At 48.1% G+C, this 14,427-nt stretch overlaps 1 protein-coding gene and 1 long non-coding RNA gene across 2 annotated transcripts in view; one reads left to right on the forward strand and one right to left on the reverse strand.

Annotated features, from left to right (window-relative positions):
- LOC109317045 overlaps positions 1-3,885 on the reverse strand; it is a 19,108-nt gene extending 15,223 nt beyond the window's left edge. Inside the window, exons 1-2 of the long non-coding RNA XR_002102960.1 lie at positions 3,875-3,885; positions 1,020-1,022 (exon numbers count right to left, since the gene is read on the reverse strand). This is a non-coding gene — a long non-coding RNA (uncharacterized LOC109317045). The remainder of the gene's footprint in view (positions 1-1,019; positions 1,023-3,874) is intronic.
- A 3,790-nt stretch (positions 3,886-7,675) lies between these two features.
- The window catches only part of NCF1 (neutrophil cytosolic factor 1), a 23,156-nt gene continuing 16,404 nt past the window's right edge, over positions 7,676-14,427 (forward strand). Inside the window, exons 1-3 of the mRNA XM_019545480.1 lie at positions 7,676-9,473; positions 11,266-11,346; positions 13,315-13,390. Of these exons, the coding sequence (XP_019401025.1) occupies positions 9,402-9,473; positions 11,266-11,346; positions 13,315-13,390 (229 nt within the window). The 5' untranslated portion in view covers positions 7,676-9,401. The remainder of the gene's footprint in view (positions 9,474-11,265; positions 11,347-13,314; positions 13,391-14,427) is intronic.

Below are 14,427 nucleotides of genomic sequence, written 5' to 3' on the forward strand. Positions count from 1 at the left end.
CCTGAACCTCAGGTCTTGCATCAGGCCAGGCTGCTTGTTTATAGTGCTCACATTTCTCATGGTGAATCGGACAGCTTCACTTATTTGCACTTGGGTTCTTACAAAGCTCTGATGCTGGACTGATGGCTGCGGGGCTAAAATGACTCAAATTTGCCTTTATGACAAAACAATACAATATTATACAAAGCAAGCAAAGAGCTTGGACAGTTTCTCTCTTTGAATCCAACACCTTTTTCTCTGACAATCTTTCCACAGGTAGAGCACTGTAACTGTTTAGAGAAAAGCAAGGCAGGGTAAGAGGTAGAGATCTATTCTTGGTGTCTCAGCCTTGTGCCCATGTTGATAAGAAAGGCCCCTGAGCTCATGAGATTTGTAAATGGGGATGTTCCTTAGAGGAAGAGAAGAGGGAAAGTCCTAATCTTTGTCCCTTGAGGGCCATGTGCAAACAATGTGACAGCAGCAAACTGCATGTGGTTTGTAGTTTCCTTCAGTTTTTCTCTACCAGTCCACCCAGAGAGAGAGAAATGGAAATCGAATTTGCTCAAGGCATGCCTTAAAGAGAGCTCGTCCCTGTATCCACCCTAAATGTCTCTTGCTGCAATTTAAGCCTGTTGCTTTTTGTTTTATCCGTAGGAGACGCAGAAAAGTTTGTAACGTTCTTAATTGGAATAAGCCTTTTACATGTTTGAAGACTGATTAGGATACTCCTGCCTCTTCTCTAGATTAAATGAACCCAGTTCTTACAATCTGTTCTCAGAGGTCACATCTAGATGCTTGTTCATTTGCTGCTGTCCTCTGAGCCCTCTACGTCCTTCTTAAAATGTAATGTCCCAGCTCTGTTCCCGTGGAGGGGCTCCTAGAACTAGCCGAGTGGAAGGATTGCTTCATATGTCTTATATATAGTACTCTTGCTTACACATCTCGGGTTGGCTTTTTTCTGCAAGGCTGACATTGCTGACACGTTTGCTTTGTGATCCACTATGTTCCCCTAGAGCCTTTTTTTTTTTTTTTTTGCAGACCCACTGCTTGGCCAGTCATTCCCCACACTGTATTGGTGCAGTTAATTATTCATGCCTAAATACAGCACTCTTTACTTAACCTCACTGAATTGCAGCCTGTTTATATTGGATCATTTCTTCGATTTGTCAAAATCATTTTGAACGCTAATTTTGACTTTCACAATCCTTCCCAGCCTGATAACATCTGCCAATTAAGCAAGTGCCTTCTTGATATCACCCAAGCCATTCATTAAAATACCGGGCATGTCTACATGTGCATACATGTTGGCTTGCATTTACTGTGCAGTAAGCAGGAATAGGCCAGCATCTACACAAGCAGGTGACCTGGGACTCTATTTAGTCTGAGGTCAGAGCAGCCTGCCATGTGCCCCGGTGGTCACTGGGGAGTTCCAGCCTCCAGCCACATGACTGCCAGCCCTTGGGACTAACTTTAGTTGCAAGTTGAAGCCAGAGCCAGCTGCCAGCACTTGGGACGACCTTTAGTGCTGAGTTGAAGCCAGGAGATGTGGCCAGCCAGGAGCCCAGGGGCTGGGCAGACCTAGCAGGGAGGGCCCCCAGGTTACCGTCCAGTAAGGCACCTAAATGTGCATTAGTGCACGGTAACTAATCGGGCGTAAATTTGATACCTGCATCATGCAGGTATCAAATTTATGCTCAAGTCAGCATAAGTCACCATATTTACTGTGCAGTACAGGCATGCATATGTAGACATGTGCTTGCACTGTGCAGTAATTTAGGCTACTGTGCATGTAGATGCAGCCACTGAGTAGTACAGGCAGACCATAGCAATAACTCCTCTGAAAACAGCTTTCCATCCCAGTGCTCAAACCTGACAGTACTTTTCTCCAGTGTATATATTACTAGCTTGCTGGCATCCCTGTGGGGTGTTATCTGTGTTTTAAAGGAGCTGACCCTTTCCCTTCTCTTGCAGCATACAGGAAGTGGAGGCATGGATAGTCTGGCTAAAGCTGTATTGCAGTTACTAGACCCAGCCACCCCTCCCACCCCGGGGGAAATGTCCTTAAAGGGTTAGCTTTAGGGTTGCAGGGACAAAAATGTAAAACCTGCCAACACGTCTCCACCACTCCCACAATAACTACATCCCACAACAGAACCATCACCATTCCTGGATCTTATACCTGCACCTCCAGAAATGTGATGCATCTCATCCGGTGCACTTACTGTCCTGATGGAAAATATGTAGGGGAAACCAAAGAACAACTGCGCACCAGAATGAATGCACACCAACAAAAATCTATCAAAGACAAAAATACGCAAATACCTGTGGGTGCACGCTTCTCACAAGACGACCATTCTCTCTCAAAACGCCTTTCGTAGACAAGCCTAAGAACTTCATAAATCTACTGGATACAAAAAACCACGGACTAAATATAGACATTGGATTTATGGTACGTTATAACCTGCCTGCTATCTGATGACCCCAGACCTGTGTTTTGCATTTTTGGTGTCTATTCTACCCAGGAGCATGCAGAAAACACCAGCAGACTCTCCCTATGCCTGAAGAAGGGTGTTTGTGCCTGAAAACTTGCAAAGAACAATTTTTCCAATGATTTAGTTGGTCTACCAAAAGATATCACATCTACCCAAAGAACCTTATCTCCCTTAAAGGGTCAGCAAAATGAAGGTAGGGAAAGACTTGAGCAAGATTGCCCTTAAAAGCAAGGTGACTGGGTGTGCCATGCAGTGCTGGTGCTGGCTTGCTTCTTGGCACTCACTTGGCACAGAAAATTCAGGCTCATTAAAGCACTTCCTGGTGTACGTCTAAACGTGCGCCCCCATCGGGACCAAATTGAACCCGACAGGAGCAACCCAGTCCAGGGCTGCTACTGCCCTGCTCTGAACCCCTGCAGCAGCCACGGGGAGCTCCAGGTTCCCCAGAGAGCCAGCTTTCAGGGCTGATGAGGCACAGGGACTTAGCCCCAAGCTCCAGAGGGCAAGACGGCGGCAGGGGGAGCTGCCCCCCAACTACGTAGTAATCTGGATAAGTCTGGCAGGCAGCTCCTGCTGTACTGGGGCAGCTCTCCACACCCTCCATGGCCCCCTGCTATCTAGGCTGACCGGGAGCAAATTGGTATCTACAAGTACTAAAAAACAGTGCATTAGATTAATATACCACACAGTAATTGCTGTGCACGTGTAGGCAGTGATGCTTTACGGTGCATTAGATTAGTCTGACATGCGTGGACCCCCCCCCGGGCTGAGATACTGCAGAGCTAGCTCTTGTGGCTTTGCTACTGTGATGTTTGCAAACACAAAGCAGCCAAACCCTTATCTCTCCTCACACTCTCATTGTCCTCATTTTTATACCATGACTGCGCAGAGCTGATATCAAACCGTTCCCTCACCCTCAGTTCCCCTTTCTTTGTGTGAGTCCTGGTTGCTTTAAAGGAGATGCGTGACATCTCCTGGGTCCACTATGGATGCTGTGGCAGGGCTTTGTAAAACTCCCAGGGGCTTTTAGAAGTTACAACAATAGAGACATTTTTTTGCTTCTGTTTATTTTTCCTTATGCTGCAATCGGAGATGCAGCTCCAGGGCATTTGGTGACTGGCTGCATTTTTTTCCCTAGGCTTTCCCCCAGCAGGACTTGCTGACTATGCTGCTTCGTTGTCCCAGGGAAAGAGAAAGCCAAGAGCTGCTTTGTGTGAATTTACCTTGCAGGATGCAAACCTGCTTTAAGCAAAATGCGGACATGGAGGTGAGCTGGGCAGAGGGACATCCTGCACCTTTTGCTCCAGAGCACCTTAGCAGGCAGGAACAAAATAGGCTGTGGGACTTTCTGGAGGAGACCAGTGGTTGCTTTGTCCATTGGGCAGCTGGACAGCAAAGACTACTGGAGATGTATACAACTCACTTCTCCTGCCTTGTCTGCTCCAGTCCCTTGTTACACAGCCAGTTTGGGATGCAGACTGTGAGCTTCCTGGGACAGGAAGCATTTGCTCCTGTCAGTGCTGTGCTTATCATGGGCTCTTACTGTCCTGTTCTCAGCTCCCTGTTCCCTCCTTACATGCTCATTTTGGCACAAAGGCTGTCAGGGTCTTTTGTTTACTTCTGAAAGCAGGAAATGTGTCACTTCAGCCCCTGTTGTAAAACTCCACTAGTCATTGGCTTGGACATTACTTCAGAAAAGCTGTTACACCTGCGTCCCGCAGGTACCTTCTTTTCCAGTGCAATGCCCAGTCTGTATTAGGCCACAGGAAGCAACAGTGCAGTCCTACATGTGCTGACATGCTTTTTCCTTGTTACAATCATGGATGTAGGGCAGGAAGGTCTGCAGAACTGAAGAAGCAATTCCTGAGAGTTGAAAAAGATCCTGTTGTCATTAGTGCCCTGGAGTCTGATGAGGTGCTGGACATACGGAGACGTGTGTGGGGTCTGCTCCGACATGCTGGAAATCCTGCGCATTGGAGCAAATTCAGTTGAGTCTGCTGGAGCATGGAAATGACACACTCTGGCATCCTCCCGCATCCTGTGTATCTGTGTTAACCACACTGAAAAAGTGGCAGCAGGGTGCTTTGAAATGAAACACATTTGATGAGCTTTAGTTCAAAGTGCCTCACCGCCAATTTGTCAGTGTAGGGACATGCAGGGATGCTGATGCATGTGATGGGCAGGCACTTTTAATTGGTGTGGCTGGCTAATTAAAGTGCCCGGTGCTGCATCCTAAATCACATGTAAAAATGTCCATGCAGCTCCCAGCAAAGTCAGCGCTGTTTTGGCTTAGGCCAAGTGCCTAGTGAGTGCTCTTAGTAGAAATGAAATGTGTGACCACAGAGGATAGAGTTGGGGAAAGGGAATTCTTGACTGCAGCTGGGCAGGGGGGCACAGCCCGTAGCTTTGTGTTGTGGTAGCTGCACGCTCAGGAGGTAGCTGAACGCTCGGGAGGTCTCGTGTGCCCAGTGGCTTTGGGCCGTATGAGGACACTCGAGCTCTCCCCAGGTGGGAGCTTAATTTGGTTTGCCAGTTTATGCTGAGAGTCCCTCCAAACCCATTGAAGTGAGCTAGTTACTGAAATTCAGTAACTTTGTGCATTTCCTTAATTGCTTTAATTTACCATCAAGGAAAGCCTGAAGGGGAATGACAGCATTGAGAGTCTGATGAGCTGGATTGGATTTAGAAGAGCAGTTTTCTGGACCGGTGGCAAAGCCTTGAACGAGTGCCACTGAACCTTCATGTTGCCCCATCCCATCGTGGCCTCGGAAGCCGTAAACTTACTGGGATCTGTTATGGTATTGATGGAACAATGTATTTTTCGTAGCCTCTCACCTGCCAAGCCAATGAGTGCGCCCGCTTCTGGAGAGTGAGAAAAACTATTTGCTAATACACCGCGAATCTAGGCACATTGCCTGAAAATAACTTAGTTCCGCAAACCACTTGGCTGCTCCCAAGTTTACTTTTCATTTGCAAATGTGGTCATGTCTTATGATCATTCACACAGGCTGTGGTGATCATGTAGCATGTTTTCTGTTCTGTTGCATAATTCTTTAGTGTTTGTAGTGCTCAGACCCAAGCTGGGATCTGACTCTGGTAGGAGTTGTACAAAGATGTGGCTGTTGATTCTCATTTAAACTAAGGCTGATGTAAGGGGGGTAGGTCTTAGTGTAAAATGGGAGTCAGGCTTGTAGTAAATGTCAGCTGTTGCCCCAAGGAGCTTACAGCCTCAAAGGTCACCTCTGCAGCTAAACCTCACAGTGCAAATGCAAGACCTTTGGGACATTTGGGTCCATTGCTTTGCATGGGGCAGAGACCCCAGTAGGCCCAGTGGAGAAGCCGCCCTTTATATTTTGCATTTGACTATATAAATCTGAATCCACTTGCAGCCTTTGTAGGAGAATTTGCGCTTCACGTTTCCGTTCTGAGAGTATTTGTGCTGGGATAGCTGCACTTCTGCCTATGATTTTGGTGAAAACATGCCAGTTTGTACATGACACAGGACAACGGAGTGCAGGTTCTGAACAGGCACTCTGGCAACTCCCTTCTCAGAGGGCAGATCTACATGTGCGCTGTAATATGCAGTAATCTATTTGATTGCACATTAAAATGGTGTGTAAAAAGCCATGTTAATATGCTAATGCACAATAAAATAGGCTACTGTGCATAAAATGTCACTATAAAAGTATGTGCTTGGAGTACTGTGTGTTAGTGTATTAATTTAGTACCTCATATTGGAGGTACTGAATTTAATGCAAATTAGTAAAAGCGCATTAATGCATGTGTAGACATGCCCAGCAAGGATAACCCAGGTCCAATCCAAACTCACCATAGGATCTGAGGGTGAGATTTTTAAAAGCTGACAGAACTGGCTTCATTCTGCAGCCACTGAAGTTGACAGAGCCTTGCCCCTGACTGGCGGGTGCTGGGTTGTGCCTTGCCAAATGGTTTGAAAAACACCTTGTGACTTGGTAAACTCTCTTTAGGCTGAGCTGTGGCCACGGACTTAGTTTCATCGTTTCTAGGGTCGGAAGGGACCTGAACAGATCATCAAGTCTGACCTCTTGCCCTGGACAGGAATGAGTGCTGGGATCATAACACCCCAGCCAAATATCCATCCAGCCTTGTCTTGAAGACCCCCAAGGTAGGGGAGAGCACCACCTCCCTTGGGAGCCCATTCCAGAGCCTGACCATAAAGTAATGCCTCCTGATATCAAGCCTGAACCTGCTCTCAATCAATTTGCGGCTGTTATTCCTTGTTGTCCCAGGTGGTGCCCGGTGGAACAGAGCCTCACCTATTTTTCTTTGGTCTCCCCTGGTGAGTTGTAGGTGGCCACCAGATCCCCTCTCAGTCTTCTCTTGTGTAGGCTGAATAGATTCAGGCCCTTTAGTCTGTCTTCATAGGGCCTGCCCTACTGCCTCCTGACCATGTGAGTGACCCTCCTCTGGACCCTCTCAGTGCTAGCCACGTCCCTCCTGAAGTGCGGCGCCCAGAACTGGATGCAGTACTCCAACTGCGGCCTGACCAGCGCCGCATAGAGGGGGAGGATGATGTTGCTGGACCTGCTTGTGATGCATCTGTGGATGCACGACAAGGTGTGGTTAGCCTTCCTGACCACTTCCTCACATTGGCAGCTCGTGTATCTTGAAGTCATTGTTGACTCCAGGATGAACCTTTCAGCCGCTGTGTTTGTTGAGAAGGGCGTTCCCCAGCCTATAGGTGTGTTGCAGGTTCCTTCTGCCCAGGTGCAGCACCGTGCGCTTGTCTGTGTTGAATTGCATCCGATCCTCATCTGCCCACCCCTGTAACCTGTCTAGATCTAGGTGGATTCTGTCCCTCCCCTCCAGCATGCCCACCTCACCCCACATCTTTGTGTCATCAGCAAATTTGGACAGCGTGCTTTCCACACTCACCTCCAAGTCACTGATAAAGATGTTGAATAGCACAGGCCTGAGGACTGAGCCTTGGGGAACCCCCCCTGCCCACATCCCTCCTGGTTGAAAATGACCCGTCCACCACTCTCTGGGTTCGACCATCGAGCCAATTTGCTACCCATCTGACTGTAGCCATCGATGCCTTAGGAACAGGCAGGGATATGTGCAGAAGTGGTGAGCTTTAAACCTGCCTGAAAGTATTTGCAGACTTACCCTGGAAATCTACACAGTTGTATCGGGACTTTGCTGGTAAGCAATATGTTTGTCCCATCTGGGATTGGCAACACACCTTGTGACCAACATGCCCACTGAAAACTCACTGAGTCACTGGGCATTTTGATTGTTGTCTGAAAAGTGCTCACAATGAACAGCCAAAGCACTTCTGTAGAAGTGGATTCAGCCCGAAGATCTAAGCTGGAGAAGTGGCTTAAAAGGCTGGGGAGTACAGCTTGTCCATCTATGACTATAAAATGGCATGTGTTTGGCTCTGATAAAGGATTGACCACTGGTGTTTGAAATGAGTTATGGGGAGCCAACAGGTTGGGAGGGCTCTGAACAAGCTGGGGTAAAGCTGAGCGGTGTGTGCAGCTGAGACAGTCGGGTGTGAGAGTTGGAGGATGAGGAAGAGGAGAAAGGCAGAGAGACTGCTGGGGAAGAAAGACTTAATTGAAAGTGTTTGTGCTCCCTGTGCTCTTAGTATTGACTCCCTAGTGAGGCACACAGTCTACCCTTTGCCAGCTGGGCAATGCAGGTGCCCATGTTACCTTGCTTGGATATGCTGTAGAGTGGAGGTTACTTGACAGGGAAAGAGCCCAAAGAATTGCCCTTTGTCTCAGCTCTGAGCTTCCTGGGTAAGGGGTGCCAAGGATGAGATTCAGGTCTGGGCAGGGGTGTGTGGGAAGGGTTTGAGGCCCGGGGGCACTCGCTCCCTCTTAGTAGCTTTCCATATGGAGTTCATCCCTCTCCCTGAACTCAGGGCTCAAGGGACTTCAGGGGCACGTTAGCGGCACTGCAAGTAACTGAATCAGGATCCCCTGCCGCCTTTGCTGGCTTCAGTCCTGCATGTTAGATGTGGTGCATCCTCCCCGAGAGGCTTGTGTTGTGCAAGGTCAGGGAGGGTCTAAAGGAAATCCTCTGGCGTGCAGAGCAGATGCATCCACAACCGCAGAGGGGACACGGGTGACAAAAAGAGAACTTCTCATTCCACACGCTTGCCGTCTGCCAGCAGCAGAATTATTCAGCAAACGGCTGCTTGCGCCAGAAAAGTGTAAACTCCTCAGGAACAGTTTGCCAACAGGAAAAAAAAAAATTAAATGCTGCATAAATGATTCCCTACCAACCGTTTTTCTCAGCTCTTAGGAATGATCCAAACTGTGCAGCTTCGCAGGGAATTTCCACTGTGGACCGGAGAGCCCATGTGTCCATCCACATGTTCTTTGTGCTTTTCCCTGATGCTACTTGATGTCTGAAGCAGGATACTTAAGTAGCCTGTTGCCTGGCTTCTTTCCTGCTGGTTTCTCTGGCTAAGGAGATGGAGCAAAGTGACAGCTCTGGACTCCCTCTGTACTGTTTGGAAACAGCTGCTTAGTTTTTTTTTTTTCTTTGGAAACGTCTGATGATTTCCTGGATCCTTTCCTAGGAAGCAGCATCTGCAGAGTAGATCTGACTCCTGTTTCTTCCTACCACAAAGGTCCCCTCCATCACCATCCTCCTCCTTATGGTAACTGCAGGCCTTTGAGGGTCAGAGAGGAGGAAAGAGGATTTGGTTCCTGGTCCAAGGGCTTGGAGCAGGAAGCAGCAAGGCAAAAAAAAAAAAGAAAAAAAAGAAACAAAGCCACAGGTGGCAAAGCACTTTAACTTCCTCTTTTCAGAGGGGATAAAAAGAAGCACAGGCGGAGAAAGACAAGGTGGCAGAGATCCTTTGGGCAAGCAGTGAGAGACCCAGCTTATCTCAACAGCCAGACTCAAGTTCAGGACGGGTGCCCAGCCACGGCCATGGGGGATACGTACATCCGACACATTGAGCTGTTGGGCTTCGAGAAAAGGTTCTTCCCCAGCCAGCACTATGTAAGTACCCAGAGGCACCATACTGCAGACTGGTCACTAGAGAAGTTTTTTTTTTTTTTTTCCTGTGTATTTTGTTTTGTTAGGACAGCCTTCCTCAGGAGGTGAAAAGCAGCTATCCGAGTGCCCTTGGCTTTACTTCAGCCTGAAATTTTAAATAAGAGCTTGAGAACTTCAGGAAGCATCAGTCTGGGAGAGACCCTGTAGCAGGAGGGCAACAAAGATGATCAGGGAGAGACTAAAGGGGCTAGGTCTATTCAGTTTAGAAGAGATGCTTGAGGGAGGACATGATAAGGGTTTGTAAAACACTAAATGGTGAAGAGAAATAAGTTATTCTCACAATCCAAGAACTAGGGGTCATAAAATGAAACTCATAAGTAGTAAGTTGAAAACTAACAAAAAGAAGTTCTCCACATGGCGCGTAATTAAAGCATGGAACTTGTTGCCGCTGAATGTGGTGGAAGCTGACAGTTCAGACAGAGTCAAAAAAAGGATCTGACAGATCCTCGGAGGAAAGGGGGATCAGTAGCTATTGAGCATGTGAGTTAGGGAGACAGCCTCCGAATCAGAGCTTCCTAGACCTTAAATGTTGAGGGCTGCAGGTGGGAGAGGAACAGTGGAAAAAACCTTGGTGGTATCCCATTCATCCTCCTTATCAGGACTACTCTGCCATCGTGTGATACAGGGTACTGGGCAAGACAGACCTACGGTCTGATCCAGTAAATAGCAGTTCTTAGGAGACAGCAGGTTGCCGGGGGCTTGAAATGTCTCTACCAGCTCTGAACAGGCAAGGACTTTGGGCGAGTGTCCAGATCTCAGTTGCTAGCCAGATCCTGGGCCTTGTAAGGGGCAACTGCACTTGGGTTGAGACCAGAAGGGAATCTGGTGGTTCCTGATCACTGCTAGTTTTAAAATGTTGCCCATGCTTCTGCTGCAAACTAGTAACTTGCAAGTACTGAAGATGCAAAGCTTGTGCCTCTCCCCCTTTCATTTCTTACATGTTTCTGGATTGCTGTTTTCTTTCTGCCTCTACCTCGTTAGTCTCTCTCTCTCTGCTTACAGTAGTCAGCACCAGTTTGGGGGAGATGCAGCGTGTCTGATATCAGAATACGGTTTGCAAGGAGTTCAAGGCTGACTGAGATTTCAGGTTTTCAGCAAAAAGAGAAGTAAAAGAAGTTTCAATTTTCATTTTGAATGGTTTGCCTTGGGGGAAAAAAATCTTCTTGGAGCTCAAATGGGGTGTTTTGACCTTTTGGGATACAATTCCTATATATACCTGCTACTTGTAACTTCTCTGATTCAGATAAATATTGACTCTCTGCGCTGCCCCTCAGCTGAATTATGGGCTTGGGAAAAGAAGTGAAAGAGGGATGGGAATAGATTCCCTGATCAATTCAGGGGAAAATCCTCTGAGTAAGGGTGATGGTGAAGAAAGCATAGGGGTGTTTAGGGGAGTGCAGACTGGCACCTTGGTGATGTGGGAAAGGCATGGAATGAGCCCAGCACAGTAACTGCTGAATTTCTCTGCTTATAGAAGACTGACCCTTGGTGCCAAATTGTATTAGGATACTGTAAGGCACACGCTTAGGGAATCAAATGTGAGGCGAGAAGTGTGGCTGTCACTTCTGACATGGGTTTGGGACTAGGTTGCAGAGGGAAATGCTCGGAGCATCTGAAAACTATAGCCATCAAAAGTATGTGGCATCCCTGGGAACATGGGCCAGAAGCAGTGGTCCAAACCGGGATCCCACAGAACACAGCACAAAGCTTGACTTCTGGTGTGTTTGTCCTTTAGGTTTACATGTTCCTGGTGAAATGGCAGGATCTGACTGAAAAACTCGTCTATCGGAAATTTACTGAGATATACGAATTTCATGTAAGTAACGGCTTGGTTTGCCTTGGTGGTTCTGAGCTGTCTCCAGCACCTGCCTGATTTTTTTTTTTTTTTTTTTTTTTTTTTATGTGTGCTGACAGTCTGCTTAAGGGGGTGGGAAGGGGGTTGAGAGGACTTAAAAGGGAAAATTTAAGGCCAGACTGCCAGTGCTCTTGGGACAGGTATCAGAATGCCTAAGCTTTGGCTGCAGGGCTAGGGCATGGGGTGGGAGAGGGCATTGCACATATGTTTTCTAAATCACAGGACAAAGCTCTGAGCTTTCAGAGGCCAGTCTGGACCAGCCAATCTTTCTTTGTCCAGTGGGGGAGAGGGATGGACTGGTTCAGACATATCACTTGAAAACAGCATTGGCCAGTTAAATAACCTTCTTTGCTGTCATGATTTTGTTCCTTTGGTTAACCATTGTCTGAGCCAGGGTTTGCTGTTCACCAGGGAGAAGCCTGTGGAAATGGTTGTCTTTTTAGGCTGTGCGAAATGGCACCGTGCCATTTCTACTTGAGTTTCAAGGTTTCGACAGAACCACATTTCATTTCAAATTTCATTTTGATTTGAAACCGCCATTCCGTTTTGCTTTGTTGAAACAGTGAGGCTGTTTCAAGGCTGTTTCGCCGTTTCGCCCATTCGCTATAATGGGGAAACTCGAAACAGCCTCTCTCATCTGGCAGGCAGATTGGGAGTCCGCAACCCCAGGAGGGCTGCTGTGCCAGTCCTCCTGGGGCTGCAGGCCCCCAATCTGCCTGCCAGATGAGGAAGGGAAGCCGGGTGCTGCCACCTGGGACTGAGGAGCTGGGGAAGGGAACTGAGCCCAGCTGTGATCAGCTTCCCGCAGCCTGGCAGTGGGAGGTGGGGAGAGCCGGGGCTGTGCTCCTGGCTGAGCAACATGGGGCTGCGGAGCCGCTGGGAGCGCAGCCCCGGTTCTCCCCTGTCTCCCACCACCTGCCTGCAGGCTGCTTCGAAACTTGAAATGTTTCAAACCTTTCAAAATGTTTCGACTAGCCTCCTTTTGTTTCGAGGCTGTTTCGAAGCCCTTCACTTTGATTCAATTTCGCTGTTTTGAGCTTGAAACGAGTCGAAACAGCGTTGAATCAAAACAGCTGGCGAAATTTCGCACAGCCCTACTATCTTTCTAGCCACATTTTACTTCAGTGAAGGAGAAGCTAAGTCAGAATGGAAGTACCGTAGGGTAAGGGTTGCTCTGAGAGTCAAGTATCTTGTTCACAGGCTTTCTGGCAACCTGGCTTTGCTAGTTCAGTATCTGTACATGACGGCCATGAACTACTGCAGTGTGCCAGTGGTTTTATCAAACCATGTACAAAAGTGCCCCATCTGCAACAGATGGCAGTGATCTCTCTCTTTCTCTCTCTCCCTCTCCTCCTGCCTAAGGGCACCATTGTGCTCAGCTCCTCACAGGGCTTTTTAATGATTTCTTTGTCTTGATCTGCAAGTGGAATCCAGAAAGAAGTGATAAAGGGCAGCACTATAAAGAAAGTCTCAGGCCCGTTTTCAAAGGGGGCTCAGGCACCTCGGTGTTTCAAGAAGCCAATGGGACTTTGGTTCTCTGTGTGTCTCACTATGGAGAGCGAGACTAAGGCTCCACAGTCACTTAGGCTGAACTTTCAATGGTGCCAACAGATCGTTTTTTAGATGCCCAGTTGTATAGGTGCTGAGCACCCTCAGGACCAGGCCCTGAATAGTGACCACCTGATTCCTCAGCACTATCAGGTAGGTAGTTCTTTAGGAACCATCAAATTGGTCGGCCAAATCGGACCTTTTGTGGGCGTAAAGGGAGAGGCTGAGTTTGGGTAACAGGAAAAAAACTATTCATGAGTCTCTTCCACCAACTTCCTCCACTGGAGCTCTAGGCAGAAATATGCAGGGGCCCGAATGCCTGCATTCTGGTTATTCTGAGTGAACTATATGTCTAACACCCTGAATTGTCTCTCTCTTTAGAAAGCTTTGAAGGAAATGTTCCCTATTGAATCTGGGGACATCAGCATTGAGAACAGGATCATCCCTCACTTACCAGGTAAGCAGCAGAGCAGCCTGTGTCTCCAGCAGGTCAGGAAGCTGGAATGCCAAAGGGTGGCAGCAGTTTTGCAGGGTTTTTAGAGCTGTGACGGTAGCTGTTCTTATTCCTTGTTGGCATACACCCTGATTTGGCTTTTGCCAGGGAAACAGTGTGGAGCATGGCTGTGTATGCGCAGATCCCCCTGGTCTTCAGTGGTGTAAACTCAAAAGCATAAGTGCATGAGCTTAAGTAGCGACTTCTTTAGGTGTGTGACAAACTGGTGGAGTACCTAAAGCTAGGTACGTACCAGCATGTGCTTACACCCCTGGGCTCACGGAGCGCCTATACACGAGCAGCAAGGCTGCTTCAATGCACTGTAATTAGAGTGCATCGAAGCAGGCTTGATTTAATCCAGTCGGCTGGAGTGTGGTAATTATTGTGCTCCAGCAGACTCCAGCATCTCATGTATCAGTGTTTCCACACTTAAAAATGGCGGCAGGGGTGTTTAACAAACAAACTTTAGTTAAAGTGCTCTCACTGCCATTTTTAAACACAGGGATGCTGATGCACAGTACGTTCTGGTTGCTTTAATTTAGTGGTCTCCAACCTTTTTAAGTAAGAGATCACCTTTGGCATTTAAAAGTAACCCAAGATCTACCATGCAGCGCCACCTCTTCCCCCCGCCGCCCAGCAGGTAAGTCTGTTGGGATGGAAGTGGTGAGGGGGAACAGATGGATAAAAAAATTATTTGGGGGTGGGCCATCCCAGCAGGTAAGTCCCACCAGGCCGGGGCCCCACTCAACTTACCCCTGCTCCCGCATCTGTGGTACTGTCGTTCACTGCTGGGGCCTCAATCTAACAGCCGCCCCTTCCCTCCCTAGCAGGTCAGTCTATGGGCGCTCGGGCATGCAAGCACTCAGCCCCCCACCCCAGCCTCCGATCAACTCCAAGAGGTTCCGAGATCTACCAAAAGAGGCTCCGAGATCTGCCGGTGGATCAAGATCCACTGGTTGGTGACTATTGCTTTAATTAGAGCAGCTCTTAGAGCCACTCTA

The sequence above is a fragment of the Crocodylus porosus genome, unplaced genomic scaffold (assembly GCF_001723895.1).
Source record: "Crocodylus porosus isolate Cpor-Errol unplaced genomic scaffold, CroPor_comp1, whole genome shotgun sequence".
NCBI lineage: Eukaryota > Metazoa > Chordata > Crocodylia > Crocodylidae > Crocodylus > Crocodylus porosus.